Below are 19,041 nucleotides of genomic sequence, written 5' to 3'. Positions count from 1 at the left end.
TCACATATGATTTCTATGATATTTTCGCACAACATATTATAAATACAGGTAGATGCACGAGGTGGGTCACGAAACTAAACAAAACGGGAGCTCGGCCACGGTCAAAATGTGCATCTGTGTGCATGCACATCTGACAATCAGAAAAAAAACACAAAACAAAACAAAAAAACCACAGCTGGCCCAATCTCCACCAGATTTTGCTCCGCGCTGGGAGTCTCCAGGATCAGGTCATGGACACACTCTCCTCCCTCCCCCATGGGGGTGGGGAGCTGACTTGCGATTTACACCCGTATGGCAGGGCCAATCTCTACCAAATTTCTCATATTTGATAGGTACGACTCGTACATAAAATTAACATGATAAATGGATGTCAATTCTACAACATCCAATGCTGAACATTATTTTATTGCAAACCTCCAAACTGTTTAATGCCTAAAGTAACAGCTTCAGTCATTTGGAAAGGACGTATTGGCAGATTTTCTGATCTGCATCAGAACTGAGCTCGATTCTTCATTGAGGTTTTCATTTCTCTCCCCACATCTCCAACAGTGGGTCTACAACCTCAGCCACACATCAGGAAGTTCACAATCTCAGCTGTAACTAAACATGATGCACCAGACATACAACCCCTAATGTTAACCAAGTCATGTTAATATCATCACAAATGGCTAAAATCCAACATTTGCATATTAATTATAGATCACAAATAAATTAATGTTTCACTTTCCTGAATTATTACTCAGATTTGAAAGAATGAGATACAACACCTCACATTTTGGTTATAAACGGTTATCCTAATTTAGTGCAATAGATCATGACAATTGTCTTCATGTGCATTTATATGCGATTCCAGACTTTGGAAGGTTTTCACGTCACCTGGATTTATTGGGGCAAGGCCCTATTGTGGATTTAAGAAGATGTCCAGATGTTTTTACTTAGCTTTAGTCCTTCAAGATAATATATATCTTCCCAGTTTCGAAGAAGTAGACTGACCTTTTAACCTACATAGGATGGAAACTTGTTTTAATGGCCATTATAGTTGGCGTTTGACGTCATTCTAGCATTCTGTGCGATTAATATGTCCGGATTTGAATATGTGTTCCAACCATTTAAGCAGGAGCTGTCTAAGAAGACTGAAGATAAGTTTCACCTGGAAAATGTCAAGGCCAGACGAACTGGCACCAGTGCCAGAAAATGATAAAAACTGTGTCTTACTGAAAACTATATAAAGACTAAGATCCTCCACTTGTATTTGAGTGATCTGGAGTGAGTTCATTTGTCCAGAACCTCCTGTGCACGCACATTATATCGGTTTGTTCAATAAATGTTCTGAATTGTACTGAAGTTGTGTAATTGTATCTACACAACCAAGTGCCACTCTGGCATTCTGCTCAAGATTGGTCCTGAGAGATATGTCATCGATGTGATGTGTCTGACCAGGTGGTTTGACCCTTGGGGCCACTTCGATTTCATGACTGATGAATGTTAGATGCAAAATTAGTACAGAAAAAGAGAGAGAGAGAAAAAAAATAGTACTGCACTTGAATATTTATTCGAGAAACATGTCCATATGTCCAGATTTTATCATGTGCCTTTTGCATTATAATAGCAAATTAAAAGGTTACAAATATATTTTAAAATTTGTTATTGATGCACTGCAGAATCGAATTCGCTTCCTGGAAAAATTCCAACGAATAAAAAAAAAAACGTTTCCATTTTCATTTTTCCACTTTTTTGAAGACTTGCCTGCAAGTGACGTCTTCCACGTGCATCTCCTGAAAAGGAAAATAGACATTGAATCCTTTATACTTGATGCAACTACTGCAACAAATACTACCTTCTGCAACAGCTTCAGTTATCCCCACCTTTTGTGGAGATGGACAGGGAAGGGTTTTGGCTCAAGTCTTTCAAGAACAGGCTGGCCAAGTCAAACGTTCGAATGAAGGTGATTTGGACTGGAATTTGGAATTTGTTCAGAGTACCAGCAATAGCTCGCATACTCTTCATGAAAGACACCATGTGATGTTTAATATCCAACTAATCCTAAAAGATGGGACCTGCAGCTTGACGTCCATCTGAGCAATGGCACACTATGATGAAAACTGTCAGGTTGGTTCTTACAGGCTTGGTTTTGCTAGTCAGGTAGGGACACAGTTATGGTGTTAATCATTTGGAGGCCCCATGAAAAATGCAATAGTGGCTCAGTGGGGGCCCTGTCATAGGAAGAATTTCAAATTATTTTGTTATTATAACGGTAACAAAATAATATCTGAAATCATTTTTCTACCTGTCACATAATAAACACGGACGAGAGACAAACTCCCGTCCAGACATAAATACCGTCCGGATATGTACGCACGCGCACACGCGCACACACGCACACACCTGATATCGGCAACAACCCAAAAACAATGAGTAGCTTTCACCGAAAAACGACATTGCGTTTATGTAGATGTTTCAGGGATATGTTCAAACAATCATTATAAACAGCTGCGTGCGACGGGTGGAAAAAAAATGGGCTTGGTAATTTAGAAAACACGTTATTTCACAACTACTTGCTCAGGGCGATGGAGCACGAACCACTCGCTCTGAATTACATGACCGGAAAAGCGTCTGCAAGTGAGTGAATGATTTGCTCGAGGACATAGTGCAGTACCACGATCAACTCAAAGGCGTTTAGCAAGTGGCTTAAGCACTCATGCAAGTTAAAATAATGACTTTATCCACAAAAGAGTTGCAGCTTAATGCAGAAAAACCCTGGAGTCATCGCAAAGTTCAATCGCCCATGAAATAAACATTGCAGATAATCCGCCATCTTGCCTGCTTGTCGATGCACGTGTTACATCGGTTCGGGGTCCGTGCAAACGTTATAACTTTTTTTTTTCAACGTCTGTTTACCAGATTTGCCTTTATTCTCTGTAGAGCACATCACAAAACCTCGGAAAATATACACAGATCTGGCAGACGCTATGGATAGGCAGTCCCTCTGGGGGACAGGGTACGAGGTCTAGAAGTGAATGCATTGAATCATATAGCTCAATGAAGCTGGTTAATTTTGGCACGTTCATAAATTTTTTTCTTCACTCAATATAATTCTCCAAACAGTAGAAAAAGGTAAGTTAAATGGTTTTGAAATTTTACATTTTGTGTCTGGATGGAGGAGGGAACATAGCCTTGCTTGCTCAAAGTAAATAGGTATATCGGCTTGGTTATAAGACTCATCATTTCTTTAAATTATCAGATTTCACAACAGATTTTGACATCTATTGATTGTCCGTGAGATTAGATCGTGGAAAATTGCATCATACAATGCATGAAATCGCTCTGAGCTCCTAATTTGAAAACTATATTACTTACAAAAGCAATGTACACAATGATTTGTAGCTATGATGAAGGGGCATTCGATAATATGAGTGATGAAAGTGGGAAAACAAAAACGACTATCATTAAGAAATCGTTGCGGCCTGTTCCAAGCCAAGGCAAGGTTGAACAGGCCAAAAAAAAAAAAACATGGCGGCTTCATTAATCGTTTTATTATGAAAAGAAATCTAACGTAAATGTGGACTCAACCAAACCAGATGAGGATTGTGGGAAGGAAGTGAGGGGGGGGGACTGGACACTGGACTGAACCATTCCAAAAGCAATACATATCCAAACCATCACCCAAATCAACTGAAACAGGAATTAAAACAATTTAATAACATATATCGATTTAATCCATCCCAAAATATATAAAACATGAAGCATTTTATTATTTGTAAAACGATAATCACATCGACATTTCTGTACATATGTGGTAATCCACATAGTGGTCTGAGACAAAAAGCCAGGATTGAGGGGAAGGTAGAATGTCCCACAAGCCAAAATTAACATAGATCGATTTAATTCATATCAAAATAACAAAATATATAAAACATTAAGCATTTTATTACTTTAAAAAAAAACATTGCACGTGAAAAACAAAAAAAAAACAAAAAAAAAAAAAAAACACGAGAAAGCAAAGGCTGTCCGCATCCACTTTAGTGACGTATAAACTTTGGCAGTGTGAGGAGTGAAGGGGAGATTTTAATGTGATATTCATTAATGCCTTTTTAGATGCTGAATGAATACTGAATAATATACAACACACGAAGAGGAAGATGGAATACGGTAGTATCACAGAATCCTGTAATATCACAGAGTAGGGTAGCGTCATGGAGTATTACGATACTCCATATTATCCACAACAAAATACACCTGGACCCCGGCATTTGCGGTTCCAACATTCGTGGGTTCCGTGTTTTCGCGGTTGATAATTTGCAACATGCTCCAACATTTGCGGGAAATTTCCCCACGTATTCGCGGTGATTTTTTCCCCCATGAGCCGTGAGCATAACAGTTCTAAAACATATCTTCCACGAGCCAAGCACAAAGCAACCAGATGTATGTACAGTACAATACTGTACTTAAGCAAAAAACCTATATTCTACAAGCCACAAACATGACCTGTATCCTATACGTGTATTGTAGCTTCGCAGGATAAACAGTTTCGTGGGATGTCTCACCTGTGTAACATGTCATTCCCCACAAGCCATCCCCCATGAGTTACTTACAGAATGAAAACACTAACAGCATCTATTGATGCATCCAGTAATTACCAGGTTGCCACATAGACATTACACAATGGAAACATTCAGCACATCTCAGTGTAAATCACCATCTTGCTACAAGCAGCACCATCTGAGCGGCGACATTTTTAAAACACTCAGCATAATCTGTCTGCAGATAGGAAAGACGTCATGTCCTGAGAGTTAGAATGAAAACATTCATCATATCTATAAATGTAATTAGAAGCTAGCTGCATACGGACCAATTGCACAATGACACTCACCGCATCTATTATCAGCTGCCGCATACAGCATCACCCGTAAAAATCCCCCACAAAGAATGTGCAGACTACTCACCGCGTCCTGAATCGCCATCATTCTCGTCCGGTTGCTCTGAACTGTGTATTGAATCTCACTCCGTTGATTCTTCGAAAATGGCTCCCAAGCATCGAAGATAACACTCAGAAGGGTATGGATCACTGATACAGGAGAATGCGAAGCTCCTACATGACCATCTCTCTGGCGTGGGTGGTCCAAGCATGAGCATGGCAGGTACAAGCGGCACCTCCAACAAGCGCTCCAGGGGAGCGTGCCTCCGCGGCCAAGGCATTCCCTGCAGAACGCGAGCCTCATGGAGGAGAAGGAGTACCTGCCGAAGCAGGTCTTTAAGGCCGAGACCGGCTTGTTTTGGAAAAAAATGCCAACCAGAACGTTCATCTCACAGCGAGAGAGCAAAGCAGCCAGCTTCAAGGCCGCAAAGGACCGGGTATCCCTTCTCCTCTGCACAAACGAATAAGGGGACTTCATGGTAAAGCCCGTGATGTTCTACCATTCCCTGAAAAACAAATAAGCAGGCACTGCCTGTGCACTGGAGGGCAAACAGGAAGGCGTGGGTGACGTCTGAACTTTTTATGGACTGGTTCCATAACTGTTTCGTTCCTCAGGTCAAGAGGTACTTAGCAGGAAAGAACCTTTTGTTCTTTTGTTCTTACTTAGCAGGAAAGTACTCCTGCTGCTTGACAACACTTTTGGCCACCCCACGGACCTGAAACGGCGCTCACCCGAACGTCGAGGTCATGTTCCTGCCACCGAACATCACCTCCCTCATCCAGCCGCTCAACCAGGGGGGGGTGATATAAACTTTCAAGACTTATTGCACCTCATCTTCATCAATTTGCAAAGTTACGTGTGCTGTTTGCTGAATTAAAAATTGAAATGGTACATGATGTTGTTTTTCTTTTTCTTTTTGTGGTATTGTGCAGGATGGGTAAGAGACTTTAAAATGCATTCTTCAAAGAATTGGAAACGGTACCTGGTGTTGTCTTTTTATTTGTAAGCATCCTTAATGAAACTGTAGTCCTGCATTCGTGGTCAAAAACATTTTAAACTTAGAAAACTTTCCCCTCTGAACCAGGAACCGCTGCAAACCAATTACGTTATCCCCCTTGTCTCAATTGTCCCCATTGTACCAATTCCTTGACTTTGGCGGTGTCACCATTTGCAGCCATTTTCATGAACCAGGAACTGCCGCAAACCGATAATGTTATCCCCCTCGCCTCCATTGTAACAATGACAAAATACTCGAGGACTTTACCCCGACATTTACAGATTTTTCACAGGTCAGGAAATCCCTGGAACATCTCCCACTCCCCACCCTCCCCAATCACTTCTCATTGAAACAATGCCCTCACATTCACGGTTTCAACATCTGCAGAGTTTTCTTGGAACGTATCCCCCATGAATGTCAGGGGTCCTGGTGTATGTAAAACATTAAGCATTTTATTACTTACAAAAAATTACAGAAACAAGAAAAAAAAAAAAGGATTTTTTTTAAAGCAAAAACAGGATGAAATCTCAAAAAACAACCCAACCAAATAAGGTAGGAATGACACCACAATACTCTTGTGGATTACCATCACAACATCTTTTGACTTTTTTTTTTGGTATACACTGTCGAGGCTCGTAGGAGAGCTAACATACAGAACATACAACAAGGGAAGCAGGAGACAAGAGGGTTGGGAGGGAAAAGAGACATGAGGAGATCTTTGGAAGGGAGAGGGATGGGACGGCGTACAAAGGGTAAACAAGATGGACATGACAGGGACTTTCAGGAAGGAAAGCAGGGAATTTGAAGGAGATGGGTTTGCGGTGGATTGACGGGGGTAGAAAAGATCGTGGTTTTGGATGGGGGATGATAAGAGATGGGGATGAACAGCTGTTTTGAAGACCTGGAGGGGAAGAATGGGATTGAAGAGAGTGTGGGAGTTCGTTCAAAAGGTGGGGAAAAAAAAGAGGAATGAAAGAGTGAAGGTGAGCAATGATTCTTGATTTTGGTAGTTTTACCAGAAGAGGGTTGCTGGCAGACCTTGAGCACCCTGCGGAAATATGGGGGACGACATATCTCAGATAGAGCAAGGGGGGGGGGGGTCAAGCCGAAGAGGAGACTGTAGAAGACAAAGACCACCGACCTGCCTGTGGTGAGAGAGTGAGACCCAAAGACTCGGTCTCATCGTGGGAGATACCAATGATCCTAAATGTCTTGGTCACCACAGCATGAAGCCAAGAAAGGTGAGAGGCAGGAGCACCAGCCCAGAGGGGAGAGCAGTACTCCATCAGGCTGTGGACGCAAGCTTTCGTACATGGTCAGGAGCTCAGATGTGCCAAGGAAGGACTTCGCATGATGGAGAATGCCCAGTCGGCAACTGGCTTTGGAGGCCAGCTTGGAAATGTGGCTTTACCAAGAAAGATCATGGCAGACAGTGATACCCAGAAGCTTGATTGAAAGGACCTTCAAGAGGATTGTTGTGAAAGTACATTGGGGGTGGGGGGGGGGTGTTCCAGATGGTCTTTCAGAGAGACATAGTGAGTGTGAGATTTGTCAGGGTTGAAAGACTTGTTCCACATGTTGGACTAGCTTGTGATTTTATCCAGATCTGCAGAGAGTGAAGAGGCTGCTGCTTGCCGATCTGAGGGACGACAGATGGTATTGGCAGAGGGTGGAGTCATCAGCCAAGAGATAAAGAGGATTTCCCAGAGTCAGAGAGATCATTGATACATTCCTGAACAATACCGCAAATGTCGAATTTGTGCGTGTTGGGGCATTGTTTTAATGGGAAAAAGGAGGATAGGTTCCCAGCAGTTGGTTATTCACAACGGAAAATTAAAAATCACGTGAAAAACTGTGAATGTCAAAAAACGCCAAAATCACCACAAATAAGTGAAGCACCACGAATGTAGAAGCAAATCCATGGGGGTCCGACAGTATGTATATATGTATATGTTAGAGCTGAAGGCTTTGGTAATTTGAAAAATGTAAGAAATACACCCTATGGACTCACCAAGTAGAGTTTGTCACCTTCAATCCAATGTGTCCAACCACGATTTTCTTTCTCTCCTCTCTGTATGCACACCAGCTTATCGCCGTGATATGCAACTGTAGTCTGAGGAAAGAAAATTCATTATTAGGATGTCAACATAACTCATCCTCAATCATCATCATACCATACTCAAAGCATCATGGAGTTCTGCCAAAGAAGTCTATTGACAAGGATTATAGGTAGGAATTTTTTATTTGTTTAAGGTGTCGACTGTAAGTTGCATACTCTCCAGGAAAGGAAGAGGTGTTCAAGTCCTGCTAGCTTGGATAGTGGCACACTAGGCTTGCCTTCGTACCCATCACTTCAGTGATGGGTTTCATCAAAAGACATCATGTACTCTGCAAACATATCGCACGTTTATCTGTGGATCTCGATGAGGATGTAAAATGAAGCGAAATGCACAAAAAGGAGGATCTTTTATAACACGTAGTGGTTGCTGCTGCTGCTCATCATGGTGACTGCGGTGGTGGTTGTTTGTGTGCTCCTTCTGTATACTATGATACAACAAGCATAAAAGCCCATCAAAAATGACGGGTTGGAGAAATGGAACAAAATGTTGGAGGAGACAGGAAGATGTGCTTTTTTTCTTTTTTTGAGCAAGAAGCACGATTTATAAATACTACATTTACAAATGTCACCATATTTTCTTTATCTTCTGGGACGTTTTGTTTCAACGGTACAGCCTTGTGAGCATGCTGAACTCTGAAGCCTCGACCTAGCGTCAGGTATGCTTACATCTTTTTATTAGACATCCTATGGATGTAAATGAACACTTGTTTTATTCTGAATTTCATCGCCCTGCACCTTGTATTCATCTTTGAAAATAAAAATAAAAAACCAAAAAAAAGAAAAACGCTTCTGTACTGCCCTTGATGCTCTGTTTGCAAGTCACCATCTACAATTTAAATACAGGAGACATGATTACTCTTTTATGGAAAATGTGTTGAGATATTTTTTTATCCTCAAAAATACAGTGGTGAACAGTCTTGTTAACAGAGATATAAGATTGGTCTTTAAAACCTTACTCAAATTATTCTTATGAAGGGGGGGGGGGGTACAGACAAATACACACTGTTTAAAACAAAGGGAGATAATATTGATGTCATATTGCTTTGAGAAGTATTACTATACATAATCGTATTTGCTCCTTCGTGTCCTTCTAAAGGTTTCTTTCTGTCGTAAGACAATAAATGTGACCATTGTAACCGCTGAATTCACATAAGAAACATTGGCACAGGAGACCATTCAACCCATCATGCCTGTGCTGCAACAACCTCAGTATTATCAGCCATCTACACAAGCTGCTGTCAAGTCCTGCCAATATCCCCACACTCCTCTATCTACAATGCATCCAGGATACCTATCGAATTCCCATTTTAACTTATCCATTCCCTCCACTACTACCTTTCTGGAGAGACCATTCCATGCATTCTAACCAGAATGAAAGACACCTCCCTCCACATTAAAAATGTCTTCAATCTAGTCGTTTTTTTAAACCCTCGAGCTATGGTCCCTGGTCCTAACACTGCCACTTTGCTGAAAAACTCCACTGCACGTATAGTATCTTATCCACACCCTTCAATAGATGTCACTTCAACGAATCCAATAAAAACTGCCAGTCAGTCATGAGGCTTTTCGAGACAACCATGGATAAAGAGACCTTGTCAAAAGAATAAATTGCAATCATACTAAAATACACAATTTGGTGTCTGTCGGTATTTTTCACTGCGATACATTCGGTCGTTATTTATCCAAACTCAAACTTTACAGGAGGATGAAAGGACACATGATGGAGGTTGTAGCAAATTCATCCCCCCCCCACCCACTCCCCAAGGGTTTTTTCCCCCACTTTTTCACAAAATCTGTGTTAAGGTGTATGTTCATGTTAAAGATTTTTTTTTTGTATATCTTGTCGAGGCTCGTATGAGAGCTAACAAACAGCAAGGGGGGGCATGAGACAAGAGGGGCGGGAGTGGGAAGAACAAAACAGTGGGGAACAGAGACATGAGATCTGTGGAAGGGAGAGGGATGGGGCAGGGTACATGGGGTATCCAAGATGAACATTACAGGGACTTTCAGGAAGGAAAGCAGGAAATTTGAAGGTGGGTTTGGGGTGGATTAACGGGGGTATAAAAGATCGAGTATTTGGATGGGGGATGAAACAGCTTGATAGCTTGATAGGTGGTGGTGAGCAGCTGTTTTGAGGGCCTGGAGGGAAGAATGGGATTGAACAAAGTGAGGGAGTTTATTCCAAAGGTGGGAAAAATGAGGAATGAAAGAGTGAAGGTGAGCAGTGATTCATAGTTTTACCAGAAGGGGGTTGTTGGTGGACCTTGAGCACCCTGTGGAAATATGGTGGGGACAAATCGCAGACACAAAGATGTATAATTGTTGCGTTTTTCCAAGGCCGCTTCTAATAAAAAAGTAACTAGAGGGGGAGCACTCGGTAGAGTGCAAAACCTCCGCCGCCAATACTGCTGGGTCACTTAAGTGAACCTGATATTCTATTCATTGTAGGTCAAAACGGATCAGACTCTACTGAACCACGATTGAATAAACTAAACTAGATTGATGTGCATGTAGAAATGGCAAAAGAACAAAATCGAATTTTTTTTTGAAAAAGGTGCAAAATTTCTGGGGTTTTTTTCTCTAACAAATTTTTTGGGAGGGGGGGGTTGGAAATCACTTAAAACATGTAGAAATGCAAAAAAAAATTCAAATATTTTAAAAATAAAATCGAAATTTTTTTGAAAAAAAGTTGCAAAATTATGTTTTTTTTTCTCTAACAAATTTTTTTTTGGGTTGGAAATCACTTAAACATGTAGAAATGCAAAAACAAAAATTCAAATATTTTTTCAAAATGGCCGCCATAGCGGCCACATTGGACTTTGGACCAAGTCCAAAATCTAATGGCATGATCCATGGACCATTCCTAATCCCCCCCACCAAGTTTCGTCGAAATCCGTCAGGAGTTTTTCCGTAATACTGTTCACAAACAAACAAACAAACAAACAGACAGGGGTGAAAACAGTAACCTCCGTCCATCTTCGATGGCGGAGGTTAAAAACCATGTGACTTGTGACATCATAAATTTTATTATGTATGCAGACATGATGGAAGATGATAGTTGCAAATTTTCACTTCATTAGGTTATGTGATTCCAGAGAAAACATTTAATATTTTTCTTGAATCCAACATGGCTGCCAAACCATGTGACCTGTCAATTAGAAAATATGAAAAGGCACAAATTCACCACTTGCTTGATATGTGTACCAAATTTCGTAAATATATCTTGAGGGGATTTGTATTTAAGTTCCGGAAACGAAATGTGACGGATGGACGGACGGACGGAACCCATTTCTATATCCCCCGCCAACTTCGTTGGTTGGCGGGGGATAACAACACTATTCAGCTAGTCAGGTAGCCAATTAGCCAATCTCAAAGCTGGTCAGGTAGCCAATTGGATTTCAAACTGGCTTAGTGATAGGAAGCAAAGAGTATTGCATGCAGCTCTGTGCTCTGGTTGGAGCACAGGAATCATCCCAACTGACTAGAAAAGTGGCCTCGTTGTCACTCTCTGGAAAGGAAAGGATGATTGCCAGGACTGCAATAACTAACAAGAGGTGACGCTGCTCTCAATGCTGGGCAAGCAAGGTCTTTGCTCAGATATTATTCATGGGGTTTGCCACCATCTGCTTGAGCATCAGCACCCAGAGCAGTTGGGCTTTACACCAGAGGTCAACAATTGACCGCATCCTTGCTCTCCTGGTAATCACCGAACGCAAACGAGTTTCAGCAGGGGCGGCTCACAGCCTGCGTTGATCTCCACAAAGCATTTAATTCAGTGAATCGGGATGCCCTCTGGAGAATTCTCAGTCTTCGTAGGGTGCCACAAAAGTTGATCGATCCGATTTCTGAACTAGACTCTAGTGTAGTGTGAAGTGTGGTACTCAAAGTGTGAAGTGTGGTACTTCCACATCAGACTTATTTCCAGTTGTTCCTGGAGTTCGTCAGGGGTGTGTACTGGCCCCAACACTTTTCAGCACTTGTATGGACTGGATTTTGAGGTAGATGGCAGAGAGATCAAGCTGCCCTGCATCATTTTGGAATGTCAAAATCTCTAACCTTGATTTCACAGATGATGCAGTCATCTTCATGGAGATGCTGGATATCCTTTTGGAGTCCTTGAGGCACTGAATGTGGAATCTGAGCCACTAGGACTACAGGTTTCTTGTGTAAAAATGAAGATCCGAACTTTCAATGACATCTTGGATGCTGCCATCTTATCTGTACCTGTGTGATGATGTTGAGGTCACAGAGATTCACTTACCTTGACCGTGGTATTCATGTCTCTGCATATTGTGAGCCAGAGGTCAGGCCCGGGGAGTCATGGATTCACTAGATCATGGGGTGTGGCGCTGTCGGTACTTATGCAAGACGACGAAAGTCTGAGCTCAAAGTTCATGGTGCTTCCAGATGTGAGACTTGGATTCTGACCAAGGATCTGAGACGAAGACTTAACTCCTTCGGTATCAGGTCTCTTTGGAGAATCTTTGGCTATCGCTGGTCAGACTGCTTCCAACGAATGGTTGCTGAGACGATCAAATGAGATTTGTTACGAGTTTGTCAAGGAATGCCACGAGTATGTTCGGCTGTTATATCTGCAAAAGGTCGCTACTTTGACGAGTCAAAAATGTAGACTAAATTTTGTTCAACAAAACGATTCCATGTTTTCTTTTTTTATCTGCAATTGTTTATTTGTTCTCTGCTTTAATTTCAGAGTACATTGAAACATTAAACTGCTTAAATTTCAGTAAAAACTGGAAAAATGGGGGTGTTCTAAAACTCCTGACCACTAGTGTAGATGTTGTAAGATTTGTTCGTAAGCATTAATAAATGAACGATTAAAATTGATGGTTATTTGTTATGTTTAATTTAGCACAGATCAGTAAATTGTAATATTAACTGCTTGATGTAATGAGCTAGTTTTGACTGTATATGGCAATATAGCATTGTAAACTGCCTGCTGAGATTCGTGAAGGTGCGAGAACTTTGACAAAACTTCCAGGATGGACGAGAATCACGTTTGCTGGAACGCACACGATTGTTCTGTGGTACTATATAAACCCGTGAGAGGGAGGCGTATATGCCTGGTGTTGGCTTAATGATTAAGGTGGTGGGCTTAGGATCTGAGGGTCCTGAATTTAAATCCCGCTCGGCTGTCGAATTAATACCAGGTGGGGTAAACTCGACCTGTCATCCTTCCGAGGTCGGCAAAATGAGTCAGCATGCTGGTATATTGTGTCGGAGTGGCGACCCATCCAAGGAGACTGCTTAAGCAGCACCAACGTTCTGCACAGAGTATGGTCCCAATGGATGGATGGAGGGAGGTGTAAAGAGAGACGGATGATGTGATGAGCTGTGCGCTTCCATCATCCCAGTGTTCGATTCAAATCTCATGAATGAATGAGGTGTTATTGTCCAGAGCGGTGGTTCACGTGTGGAGCTGATTGTAATCAGGTTGTTTAAAACTTAAGATTGCATATTGGGAAAGAATTTCTTTGAGCTCTAAATCATCCTTGTGGATGCGAATCCAACGATTGACAGCCCGAAAGACGAGGTGAACATGCATGAATTGTGCAAGCAGAGGACAATGGGCGGCGGAAATAACTCAACGCAGGCATCAGAGTTAGACATTGTATGTAATGGTGAACTTCCTCACTTGACTTTGTATCTGTTCATTTGAAATACAAGTTTCAAAAACATTACACTGTTGATGTGATCACTGCAACACCACTCAGAAATCAGACACCAACTGACAAAGATCTATTCAAGTGATAACTGACCTGTACGTTCGTTCATGACCCTGGATTGCAGTCGTTAGAGAATGCGCTGGGTTTAGCACCACAAACAACTTAAGTACACCAAAAGGAAGGAAACCCCAAAGTTGTGTGTATTCCCCCACCCCCGACACCAACTTATGGTTGTGTGTCCGTGCTCTGTTTTTTCAATGCTGAGCATCAAGCAAGGAAATAGCATGTACCATTTAAAAAAAAGTTTGCGATGACTGAGGTTCAAACCACTGACTTCCCAGACAAAGTGGACACCAACCATTATGCCACCAAGAGTGACCTTTTCCTCCTCGCTCCACCATGAGCCTCAATTTTTCATACAAAAATGGCATCACTTTTAAAAGGGAATCGGACAAGCACTTGGGGAGAAAAATTGGAGAGGTTAATTGCTAGCATGAGTAAGCAACCCAGTGTAGTGCCAGTGCCCCTCCTCTTCCAAACACATGCCTTGTCCTAAAGAAGTGAAACAAGAAATCCCAAATCTATGTCAAATTAACTTTTCACACATGATCCACTTGCATTCCTCTGGCCAGGGTTGTTGAATTTTATTCTGCATTTCAGACTTGAAGGTCACAATGATTTTATTTTATTTAAATAAACATGGCCCAACATTGCTCACACTCAGAATGTTACAACTTGCAGGTGAAAACTTCACAATAAATGCACCAAGACTTAAATGTCATAGGTATGGTATTCATCACCCTTCTTTTACCAACTGCAACCTCAAACTCGCCGAAAATCATTGGATTTGCAAAAATAAATTGTAAAGCAAAAGTGAGGTAGTCATACCATACACTTGCGACCATCAACACCGTGGAGATCCTCTTCAAACTCTTGACCAATTACAAAGTCCATGACATAATTGTGGAGACTGCTGAGTGTGCGGATCACCATATGCTCCTGTTCGTGCATTATTTCTTTGTCGACCTTAACCAGGCAGGCAATCTTACGCAAAGCAATGTTTATTCCTGTTGGGCGAGGGGGGGGGGGAGGGGACATGACCATCGCAGAGCAAAAGCAAAACCGACTGTAGAGAAGCCAAGAAACTTTTGGGGAAAGTACATGGAGGACGAATTGGCAATGGCAATAGACGCCGTATATCCAGACCACACCACACATCTCTTCAGCAGTTAAAGATTAGACATGTGCTACCAATTCACGTAATGCATGGACCGATTTGTGAGACACCGGGATGACAGTTTCTTGCTGGGCCGGTATAGAAACCAAGGCAAGACAGCTTAGAGGGGAGTGTGCGTACCTATGCAAGCCATCCTGCCAGCCCCAGTTGCAATTGGAACACCCTTCCACTCCCCACTGCCACCATGTGTTCTCTCCCATTTCCACAACTGAGCTTTACATTGACTGAGACTATATTAATTACAAGAGTTCCCTTCAAAGGAACTTCAAGATGGGAGGAAGCCATTAGGCCCATCAAAGCCTGCACTATAGTATTTGCCAATGTGTTTGGCCATGCTGCGTGTTAAGCAAGGAAGTATGGACCATTTTAAGTCTTTGAAATGACTCGGCCAGGGTTTGAAGTTCAATCCACTGACCACCCTCCCGTCACTTATCAGATGCATACGTTTTTCATCTCACCACTTTCCCTTTGCCCCATTTTGTTTACCTATTCTGCTATTTTTTGACGTGGGGAAGGGACACAGTAAACGACCAATGAAGCTATGGCCTGACACTTGTAATTTAGCGACAGGTATCCACACTTGAAGTTAAAATTATGCTGTCGCATAAACAGCTCAGATAAATTGGAGTGATCTATATTATGTACACAAAGTGGATGGGGGACAGTGGAGCTTAATTCCCGATACCACAAGAATCACACATTGTGAATTTAGGAATGGTCAAACAAAAGAGATAAGCTGCATAAGGAAAAGTGAAACGATATTTAGTTGAGAAAAGAGGGCAAAGAGTGATATAGTACCATACTATATGTAGGCTATGGAGGGGAAGGGCAGAGGGTTGATACAAAAATTCGTTTTGCACACCGAATATAAAGATGGCCCAATAGGAGTTGTTGGATAATATGCACAGACAACAAAGTTAGTCGTATTGAAAAACATGTTGTTGCATCACTTGGAATAGAAAGAAAGCAGGTTGGATTGTCATAAATCTTTTAGTACAGGGACCTCCCCAATAATCCCATCACATCCTATACTTTTCCTTTATCTGGCCAAAACTCACCTCCCCCCCCAACCCCCTTTTAGATTCATAGCCCTCAACCATCAAAGTGTGTGTGTGTGTGTGTGTACGTGTGCGCACCCCATAACTCCAAAACCAAGAACCCTCGCAGCCTGAAACTTGGCACACGCACACTCTGGGAACTCCAAGGAAGTGCATGAGTGAAAATTGGGTGTTTGGGTTAAATTGCAACACCCCTTTTGAAGATAATTAATGGCCTCAATTATCCTTTATCAAGGCTCATCCTTGGTCAACTCACTGTGGTCTGAATCCACCATTTTTTTGGCCTGCTCAACAATGCCTTGACTTGGAACATGCCGCAACGCTTTCTTTACGATAAAGTTTTTCTTTCACTTTCCTCACTCATATCATCAAATGACTGATCATACCTATGAATCACTGGATACATTGCAATGCTTACAAACGGCAAAAGATGTCAGCGTTCATGGGATTATTTCATTTTCGTACATGCCATAACCTCGAGAATCTCTCAAGCTCAGCCGAATTACAGAATTTAAGCACCAGCAGTTCTGTATTCCTAAAAAAAAGTGTTAATTTGTCCAATTCAGACAGTTTGACATTTTGGGCCTCTCCAGGAGGTGTTTAATAGGTCGGAATGGCAATCGCTAATCGCTTGCAAAACCAGCCGTTCATCAACCGTTTCGTTGGTGTCCTTCCTTGAGTACTTGAGGCACTTGGCAAGCACTCGACAATATTCAATATTTCCATCACCGAATATTGTATTTCGATAAACTTGAACAAAGTTCAGGGTCCCACTCGCTTGCATCTTGCCCCGCATTGTTCTGCGGTGCTTCAGGCGGTGGCTGGCTGAAAATGTGAAATTTTATTTTACACCTCATTTCCCCTTTTTGCACAATCTTTCATTATATCACTTGTCACTTCGGCAAATATAAATTCGGCTCTTCAAGCTTTGATGGCGATACCGTGGTTAGCACGCAACATAAATTAGATGATTACAATGAGTAAAAAAAAAAAGTTTTCAGTTACAAAGAAATTAATCACCACATTAAAGGCAGGATGGCTGAAAAGTGTGCACGCTTGCTCTAAGCTGTCCAGCCTTAGTTTGCATCCCCACCCAACTATAAACTGTCATCCTGGTGTTTCACAGGCAGAGTGATTCATCAATGTTTGTGGCACAGTCTCTGATCGATGTTAAACTGGGCATCACATCTGCCCAAATCCCTCTTATCTCTTCCCTCTCCTAATATTCCCATCAGGTTACATTTGCTAGTATGGAAATAAATGACCCAAGTTATGCCCATGCCACACCTTAAAGTGATGTTTTTGCATAACCACAATTTTTGCAATCAATCGAACTTTAACATTCATATCAAATCCCTTTTACAATGAGAGTCCATACAACACCTTACTCCATGCAATCTTGAGAAGAAAAAAATAGGGATATTGGAAGGGTCTTTTAAAATCTTACGATGCATTAACGCATACGATGTATATTAGCTTTGTTCGTGAACTTTGAACATGCGCGATAACCACCACATGAAGCTGAACGGTCAAATGGAACTGTCCAGAGAAGAACCTTGTGCCAACTAACTGACAATTTCAGAATGATCTTTGAGAAAAAGATGCACTTAAAACAAACATCCTTTGCATAACGTTAGCTCCGTGGTGCAGCCATTTTTGTCTGAATGTGAATTGCTTAATCCCACTTTGCACGATGCACACGGGGCAATTAACCTACACATCACATATAAATCGGTGGGCAGCAGACTCCTCTTAGACATGGAATCTTCATCAACAGATACAAATGCGACAGCCACAGATTGTTGCTTTGTCAATCATACGACTTGTCCAGTTAGGTTTGACCAGAGGCCAGGAGGCTTTCTCACTGCTGTACATTTTCTGGGCTTCTAATCAGCTTTGCCAACTCGTTCTCACGCAGTTAATACGATACCTCATGTGGGATAATCACGAGGGAGCAAATCAGCAACGTCCTGCACTGCTCTCGGCATCCATGACAACGGGTGTTTGGTTACAGGCATCCACACTGACTGCATAACTCAATTACATTAAACTCAAAACATGAACCAAAGTACAAGTTAAATTTGGTTGAAAGAACGAGTTCAGAGATCCAACAAACTGATGAGAAAAGGTCTTTTATACTTGCACATGCAATATCTTGATGTTAAATAAATTTTCCTCTATTGGAGGATCTTCCTCACGTGCTTATGAAGCTGGTACAAGCGAGTCGATTTGGAAAAACATTCAAAGGCTCCGAAGCCCAATCGGCTGTCCAGTCACCGTATGCGGACGAAAGGCTTTGCTGATAGAACTTCCAAAATTAGATGTGAACTAAATCAATGTACATTTTCAATTTTACCCAAATTTAAACGTTGAGAACACCGATCACCAGTGTACTTTCATGAAGTATTAAAATTACGGTCTCCACTGCACTCAAAATAAATAAATAAATTTGAAAAAATTTTTTTTTTAACCTCAGGCAATCTTCACGCTTCACCTCAATTTTTTCAAGGTTAATCATTTGTGTCGAATATTAATCTATGCTGGATGAAGGGTCACTCGGCAAGCATCTCACATCCACACAATTTGCTTACCCAGTGCCTTCAAGTATGCTTCAAAGTTGTCATTGCTGATCATAGCCCAGTAACCAGTGTAGTTAACAGGCATCCTCCGTGATGAACAGTCGTGCAGCGCTCAGCAGCTTAAGCAAGCTGGATGCCAAAGAGAATTATCCTCTTGAAAAGACCAAACGCACCACCTCCTGACGTCACGAGCTTGTTGCATCGCCCGATTGAGTGCCTAAGTCTCAAACTAAAAGGCAATTAAATATTTGAGGTTTGCAAATCAAGGACCACAAAATCTAAGCTTTCTCGTGAAGTTTTATTCAGAAAAGGCGTTTTGTATTACAATACAAAACGATACCCAAAACTCCATAAAGGCTAAGAGCCAAGTGAAAATAAGCATCCACAATATTTAAAATGTCAGGTACGTATACATTTAAGTTCAAGTCCACATAAGAGAACAGAATAAAGC

The 19,041-nt window shown here is 41.7% G+C and overlaps 1 protein-coding gene and 1 long non-coding RNA gene across 2 annotated transcripts in view; one reads left to right on the top strand and one right to left on the bottom strand.

The window, feature by feature from the left end:
- LOC147018745 (uncharacterized) overlaps positions 1-1,537 on the top strand; it is a 40,726-nt gene extending 39,189 nt beyond the window's left edge. The window contains exon 4 of the long non-coding RNA XR_015062507.1: positions 1,118-1,537. This is a non-coding gene — a long non-coding RNA (uncharacterized LOC147018745). The remainder of the gene's footprint in view (positions 1-1,117) is intronic.
- On the bottom strand, positions 1,531-18,852 carry LOC147018744 (retinol-binding protein 1-like). Its single transcript, XM_085898779.1, has 4 exons — positions 18,603-18,852; positions 14,605-14,783; positions 7,925-8,026; positions 1,531-1,775 (listed from the first exon to the last, which is right to left on the bottom strand). Exons 1-4 carry the CDS (start codon positions 18,673-18,675, stop codon positions 1,719-1,721), a joined length of 411 nt encoding a protein of 136 aa, XP_085754905.1. The 5' UTR covers positions 18,676-18,852; the 3' UTR covers positions 1,531-1,718.
- Between the last annotated feature and the right edge of the window lie 189 nt (positions 18,853-19,041).

The sequence above is a fragment of the Eptatretus burgeri genome, chromosome 10 (genome assembly GCF_056783735.1).
Source record: "Eptatretus burgeri isolate ZD-2024b chromosome 10, Ebu_testis_v1, whole genome shotgun sequence".
Classification (NCBI taxonomy): domain Eukaryota; kingdom Metazoa; phylum Chordata; class Myxini; order Myxiniformes; family Myxinidae; genus Eptatretus; species Eptatretus burgeri.
Note: the sequence above shows the minus strand (reverse complement) of the source record. Positions and strands in the feature narration are given on the sequence as shown.

Bases quoted from the DNA above. Each gene is read 5' to 3' on its own strand.
- LOC147018744 (XM_085898779.1), bottom strand. From the start codon at position 18,675: ATGCCTGTTAACTACACTGGTTACTGGGCTATGATCAGCAATGACAAC. The intron at 8,027-14,604 runs GTATGACTACCT...TTCTTTCCTCAG, and splicing joins TTGATGGTCGCAAGTGTATG to ACTACAGTTGCATATCACGG. The intron at 1,776-7,924 runs GTGAGTCCATAG...TTTCCTTTTCAG, and splicing joins AAGGTGACAAACTCTACTTG to GAGATGCACGTGGAAGACGT.